Source organism: Mastomys coucha, chromosome X (genome assembly GCF_008632895.1).
Source record: "Mastomys coucha isolate ucsf_1 chromosome X, UCSF_Mcou_1, whole genome shotgun sequence".
Classification (NCBI taxonomy): domain Eukaryota; kingdom Metazoa; phylum Chordata; class Mammalia; order Rodentia; family Muridae; genus Mastomys; species Mastomys coucha.
In genome coordinates, this window is record NC_045030.1 from 91027478 (window position 1) to 91035300 (window position 7823).

The following is a 7823-nucleotide window of genomic DNA, read 5'->3' on the forward strand; positions in this document are numbered from 1 at the left end:
TTTTTTGAAATTTTGAAAAGATATGTAGACTAAAAGTCTTAAAAGGAAAGGAGGACTTGCTTAAAGGTTTTAAGAAGATGAGTGCTAAAGACATATCCTTTCTGAGAAATTGTACATTTCTGGCCAAAATACAAACATGCAGAGAGGCCCTGAAATAGAAGCATATCTGATGTATTTTAAGCACAGATAGTAGCTCCCAATACTGTAACAGGATAAATAAGAGAGACATTACAAGGTAAGTATTCAAGTATGTCGAGACAGGAAGAAAATAATTGTGCTGTAAAGATCCAAGCATGGGTGAGCTTGTCCAACCCCTCTCCAAGGCAGTGCTAAAGGGCAGGTTGTGGTGGCATGGGTCCTGGAAAGCTGTCCCTGATGGTTCTGCAAAGAAGAACAGGTCCAGTAGCTTACTGTTGCTGTAGGCAGGACAGCTGGCCCCAACCTTTACCTGGTCAAAGAAAGAGAGCTATCCCTGATTGTGTGGGTACAGAAGAGCTGGTGGGCTGTGCAACTTTGCTACTACCCAGTTTCAGATCCAGGGTTTTTAGATGGTGCATCCCAAAATTTACTCCATCTATGAATTTCTGGAGCATGTGACTAGGCAGGTCCTAAAGAGATGAGTAGAGTGAACCACTTAAAACAAAAGGAGGACTTGAACACAGTCTTGGAGAAAATGAGAGCTTGAGACAAGTCCTTATTAAGAAATTGTACATTCTAAAGCTACAGGACCTCCAGGGCAACAGGATAACAGAGGAATCCCAGTGAGAATCTAACACTGATAGTGTAGCAGAAACCAGAGGACTCTGACCAGACCAATGAATGACTCATTGAAATAAATGTTTGCAAGTAAATATTTGTAGACAAAATAGTATGCTGTGGAATACACTGTGACACAATACAGCTTCCACAATGAGGCTTGTTTTTTCCTTTTAGGAAGGAAGTTATATGAGCAAAAGGCAGATGCAAGGGAATGGTGAGATGAGTGAGATTGGGATGCAAGATGTGAAGTTCACAGAGTCAATACTACATCAAAAAAGAACTATTGACATAGTAATACCAGAGAACCCAGCTATATCACTCCTGGGCATATACCCAAAAGATTCTCCAACAGGTAACACGGACACATGCTCCACTATGTTCATAGGAGCCTGATTTATAATAGCCAGAAGCTGGAAAGAACCCAGATATCACTCAACAGAGGAATGGATACAGAAAATATAGTACATTTATATAATGGAGTACTACTCAGCTATTAAAAAGAATGAATTCATGAAATTCTTAGGTAAATACATGGAACTAGAAAATATCCTGAGTGAGGTAATCCAATCACAAAAGAACACACATGGTATGCACTCATTGATAAGTGGATATTATATCAACATCTCAGAATAACCAAGATACAATTCACAGTCCACATTATGGTCAAGAAGAAGGAAGAATGAAGTGTGGGTGCTTTGGTCCTTCTTAGAAGTGGAAACAAAATACTAATGGGAGCAAATATTGAGAAAAAGTGTGGAACAGAGACTGAAGAAAATACCATCCAGAGACTGTCCCACCTGGGGATCCATCCCATATACAGTCACCAAACTCAGATACTATTGTGAATGTTAATAAGTGCATGTTGACAGGAGCCTGATATAGCTGTCTCCTGAGAGACTCTTCCAGAGCCTGACAAATACAGAGATGGGTGCTCTCAGCCAACCATTGGACTGTGCATGGGGTCCCCAATGGAGAAGTTAGAGAAAGGACTGAAGGAGCTGAACAGGTTTTCAACTCCATAGGAAGAACAACAATATCAAGCCACCCAGACCATCCAGAGCTCCCAATGACTAAACTACCTACCAAGGAGTATACATGGAGGGACCCATGGCTCCAGCCAAAGGATGGCCTTGTTGGGCATCAGTAGGAGGACAGGACCTTAGTTCTGTGAAGACTCAATGACCCAGTGAAGAGGAACACAAGGGCAGGGAGGTGGGAGAGGGGTGGATGTGTGGTGGAGCACCCTCATAGAAGCACAGTGAAGGGGGATGGGATTGGGGTTTCTGGGGAGCAAACCGAAAAAGGGGATAACATGTGAAATGTAAATAAAATATTCAATTAAAAAAAGAACTGTGGTTTATACTATTAGTGATATCTAAAATCGTTCATTTTGTCTATGAAATAGTATTTCATTTGGGGAATCCCAAAGATAAAAGTTGAAAATATAAATGCTTGAATGTGTGGGTGCCTGTGTGTATACCATATTCTAGGGAATTTTGTAGTTTTATAATTCATATATATATGAGTATGTAATATATAATCCATATATAAAGCTATAAATTTCCTAGAACATAGTGTTTGTTTACATATATTTCTTGATTTCCTGGAGAATATTAGAGATAAAAATAATCATATAATAGTTTTGGGTATATATAACTAATGAAACAAAGAGAAATATTATTTCTTCAAACAATGAAACAAAGGAAACAAACTGCTTCAGCAATAGCAATTACTACTGTAGCCTATAGCCTTTTTTAAAATCATAAAACAACATGTGTTAACCTAATTAATATAAAGGGACCATTATTGGCTTAAAAGAAATTCAAAGGGCTAAAACTGTGAAAATGCATGAATTTGTGATGGATCCTTCTAATAGAATAGTAGCTAAGGACAAATGCAGAGAATTGACAGTATTATTATTAATTTCTGAAGGAGACTTAATACAAGTATAATAGAACCAAAATTTTGATGAAGTTAACTGTTACCTTATATGTCTAATCCTCATTAAAATGAAATATTTTAACTATACAAGTAACTCTTATAAAAGTCATTAATTTTTATAATTATATAATTCATAAGTTTTGTTTTTAAACTTATAGAATTCTTACATTGTTTTTACAAATTATTATTTCCATACAACATTCCTAATGTACAAGCTGTAGTGCCTTGATGAAAATTCTAGAATATTGTTTGTTGAATGTCATGTTGTGATAGAAGCACATAAAAATCTTTCTGTATCCCACTTAATTAAGAATTGTCACACATTACTGTTGTTATGGAAAATGAAATATATACTATAAATAGGACTGTTCAAGTTCAAATGAGCTTAATTTGGTCAATTGTCAGTTTTTCTCTTGAAATAACAGGGTTAATATTTGGGAGAAATATCTCTTGCAAAAGAAAACTGTAGAAGTTGCTGTCACATCAAAAATCAACTTAGGCACTATTAAAATTATATTTAACATAGTTGCCATATCCAAGCTTCTATTTTTCAGTTGTCTACACACAGATGTGGATCTAAAGCAGGAAATGTGTGACTTTCATCGAGTCTTGATTATTTAATGTTGATTACAAATTATGTAGATGGGAGGAATGTGAAATAGAGTATAATGAAAGCCAAGAAAAGATAGCAATAACTGTTCAATTCCCCATTTAACCAATTTTGGAATTAGAAAGATATGCACAAATTAGAATTTCTCAACTTACTAAATATTTGAACTCTGACAATGTATTTACTTTTTTTTGTTCCTTTAAACAGATTATTAATATGTATATATTGCTAGATTATTTTGAAATTTTAGGTAAAATGTAAAGCACTTCTCAAGCTGCTTAAATGTGGTAAAAATTCAAGTACACATAATCTATTATGTTGTTAATCACTGAAATACTAGAAACTATGAGGTTAATATTATTATGTTCATTATCATGAACCCATATAGGCTAGAAATATAGTTTATTTTAGAGCCAATAATTAACATTATAAAGTCCACAGAAATGGCTCTAGCATGTTTAAAGTACTATCTATCTGTAATTCTTATTTTTTTTTTTTAAAAAAGAGCAAGTATCAGTTCTAAATCTTAGTAGGATAGCTGGACTCTGGTGCTTATATACTGCCCTGAATATTATGATTTTCTTGTTACACTGGTGTCTAGGCATCTGGGTCTGTGGTGATAATTGGTCTAGGTGGCAATTTCTGGGTTTTGTTTTGGCTTGTTTTGTTTCTTTGTTTTTGATTTATGGAGTTTTGGAGGGCTGAATTGTTCTTGGTTTCCATTTCCTCTCTAGTATTGTAGCCACAGTGGCCTGTGGTTGAGTAGAGGGAGGGTCTCTGCTTGAGTTGGGCACTGGATTTCTGATGGCCAGGATGGCAAACACAAATGCTCTACCAAGTTCAAAATACAATAGAACTATAATTTTAAAAAACAAACAGAAAATATTAAATATTTTAAATGTCAATTCTCAATTTTAGCAAACTTTCATTCATTTCCTTTTTGACCCAGTTCTCAATAACAAAGTTCATGATTAAGCAAAGGGAAACATTTGAGGAAATGTTTCACTTACTGGAAGATAAAACTTCAGTCAGAACAGAATGTATTGCTGGGGCTGAAAAAATATCTTCCCTTAATATGTAGGAATATGATACAGAGTAAAAGATACACAAGAATTTGTCTTGTAGATAAACTCAATTATATTTCACTGATTCTAAGGATGACATCTTGTCTGTAGATGATGTATGTGTACTTATGTGCCCCCCAGCTTTTCATTGTAATACAGTGTGAAAGATAGACTTAGACAGAACATTGGTAATTAAATTTCCTTTTGCTTAAGGACCTAAGAACTACACTTCCAATGAGAGAAAATAATTTTGAGAAACAAAATTACATTATAGAACACAAATATAGAATATTCTATGCTTCCATTTTAAAAGTAGGGGAGGCAGATACCGTTAGCAGTATCTATTACATAAGCACATTCTTTTTAGGAAGAATCTTGGGTGAATCACAAGATTCTGCCAGAACTAAGGCAGGCTCAGGGATTCAAATGCCCCTAAGAAAGGTTTGTTGGTGATAGTTAAATAAGGAAGAATTAATAATCAGGGCCTTCACACCCAATAACCTGAATGATGTTGGTCTGTGTCCTCTCTTAGCCTCTGTCATTTATTTAACACCCAGTAATCTGCTCTCTTTTGATTTTTTTTCAGAATTGTGACATTTGTGGACATTCCTGGCCAAGGTAGCTAGGGATAACAACTTCTAGACAGAGTACAAAAAGCCAAGGTCTGCATTAGGACGTAGCCTAAAAAGGCAAAGCCAGAGATCATCATGAATGACAAACTTCATAGCGTGAAAGTCTATGTTATGGTGGAAGATGAGCAATGGAAAGACATAGGTGCAGGACAAATTTCAACCAAATATATCGAACGGCTCCAGGGCATGTACCTGCTTGTTCATTCAGAATCAGATGGCTCACTGATTATGGAATGCAAGATACATCCTAACATGCCCTATTACAAACAACAAGGGGAGGTAATCATTTGGTCTGAAGCTAAGAACCATGGTATGGCAATACATTTCCAGGAACCAAATGGTTGTCAAGAGATTTGGGAAGACATTTGTCGAGTTCAAGGTAAGGATTCAAGTGTAGAAGTCACACAAGAACATACTGGTGATCTGGAATCTTTTGAAGATCTGCTACCAACCTGGAATCTGGTTGAGATGCCAAAGTGTGACCTCCATACACTTGAAAATATTGCAGATTTATTTACTTTTGTCGATGAAAAACCAAGCCACAGGGAAAGACTGGCACTAGTCTTGGAAAAAGGAGGATATATTAAAAAATTGCTACAGCTTTTCAACACCTGTGAAAAACTGAATGACATAGAAGGCTTACATAATTTGAATAGCATAATTAAAGGAATCCTGTTTCTAGATGATGCACGCTTGTTTAAAATCATGTTTTCTGATGAATTTTTCATGGATATGGTAGGATGCCTTGAATACGGCCCTGGTTTAGATCAGCAAAAGCAATACAGGAAATTCTTGGCTCAACATGCGAAATTCAAGGAAATTGTACCAATAACACACTCCCAACTTAGGCAAACAATACAACAGACCTACAGAATGCAATATGTTCATGATATTATGTTGCCCATACCATCCATATTTGAATCGAATCTTCTTTCTGATCTTACCAGTATGATTGTTTTCAACAAAATTAAAATAATTACCATGCTGCAGGATGATGAAAATTTTTTGCTTGAAGTTTTTGCTCAGTTAAAAGATAACACCATAGGTGATGAGAGACGGCATGAATTGTTATTATTCTTCAAGGAATTCTGTGCATTTGCTAAGACATTAGAGGATCAAGAGAAAGAGGAATTACTGAAAACCCTAATAAAGCTAGGAATCATGAGTGCTCTGAAAGTTGTAGTGCACATGCATGATTACCAAATACAAATAGCTGCTCTAGATATATTTCCTTATCTAGTAGAATATAATCCAGGCCTAGTCCGAGAATATCTACTGGAAGAAGCTCAGGATAGTGAAGATAATGATGACCTTCTCATTAATATAATGATCAAACAAATGATCTGTGAATCTGATCCTGAATTTTCACAAGGCAACGTTTTGCCAGTACTTCTCCATGATCTTCTTGATCCAGATAATATGCATATCACAGCCAAGGGATGTGAAAAAGAGGAATTTCTTAATTTCTTCTATACACGTTGCATAAATACCCTCATAGCACCAATTTTGTCTACCACAGCAGAGAATGACAATGCCAATAATAGGGCTAACATCTGTCCTGATAATTATCAAAATGCACAATTGCTGGAAGTAATTTTAGAAATACTTACATTTTGTGTACAATACCACTCAACATATATAAAAAATTATATTTTGAGTAACAACTTGCTCAGCAGAATCTTGGAGCTGATGAGTTCAAAGCACACATTTCTGATTTTGTGTGTTGTTCGGTTTATGAGAAAGATGGTAGATCTTAAAGACGAGAATTATAATATTTACATAATTGACAAGAACCTGTTTGAACCAGTTATAAATGCTTTTGTACATAATGGACATCGGTATAATATGTTAAATTCAGCTATTATTGAGCTATTTGAATTTATAAGACAAGAAAATATCAAGTCTCTTATTGCAAACATTGTGGAAAACTTTTTTATTGCTTTTGAATCAATTGAGTATGTCCAGACATTTAAAGGGTTAAAAATTAAATATGAAGAGGAGAAGAGAAAACATCAAGTAAGAAGAAATTCACATAATGTAGTATATCAGAAAATATATTGCAGACGTACCAATGTTATGGAGGTCAAAGTCAAGGCAGACTTATGTTGTAGAAGAATAATAGGAGGAGAACGGACTATTCTACCAAGGAGAAGAGACTTTTCAAGTCATTATGACATAATTATGAATATTAAAAAGATAAATGAAAGTGAAAATGTAATAGAACAACAAAAAAGAACATCACCTGAAGTTTCTAAATGTTGTTCATCTCATGGGGATGCTACTGCTAACAGAATGAGTATGGCACATTGTAGCAGCCTGATTCCTTTAGTGGATTATCCAAATGGTAGTGATGGTGAGGATGATAATGATCCTTATAGTAATGATAAAGATGAAGATGAATACAAAGATGAAGATAAAGAAACCACCCCCAAAAGACCCAATCTTAGTTCATAAAATCATGTGAGGCCCTCAATTCCTAATTCAATTCAAATTCTATAAATATCACAAATTGAAAAATCCAAATTAAATTTTTTTTTCTCCTATGAACTTTTAGATATGGTAAGATACAGAACAAAAATAATGAGTAAGAGGCCTCAATTTTATATAAATAAAACCTCCCATAATACAGATGTATAGTATAAAATAAACACCAACTGAGTGATAACTTCTTATCAAGAACATCTTACTTTAGCAGCATGGTTTGGGAGGAAGATAGTATTTGAAAAGTAATATAATTTTTACTAAAATCTTTGTATTAGAAGCAATTACAAAGGTTTTATTACAGAGCCTACTTTCTTTTTTTTTTTTTAATTTTTT

At 34.7% G+C, this 7823-nt stretch overlaps 1 protein-coding gene across 4 annotated transcripts in view; it reads left to right on the top strand.

Moving 5' to 3' along the window:
- The window catches only part of LOC116093527 (protein PPP4R3C-like), a 121126-nt gene extending 113602 nt beyond the window's left edge, over positions 1–7524 (top strand). For 3 of the 4 annotated variants that reach the window (XM_031375021.1, XM_031375011.1, XM_031375029.1), the window contains one exon: positions 4961–7524. In XM_031375021.1, coding sequence (XP_031230881.1) covers positions 5082–7460 — 2379 coding nt within the window. In that variant the 5' untranslated portion in view covers positions 4961–5081 and the 3' untranslated portion in view covers positions 7461–7524. Of the gene's footprint in view, positions 1–4787; positions 4816–4960 lie in introns of those variants that run through there. The other variant, XM_031375039.1, reaches the window with a different exon arrangement.
- The last annotated feature ends 299 nt before the right edge of the window (positions 7525–7823 follow it).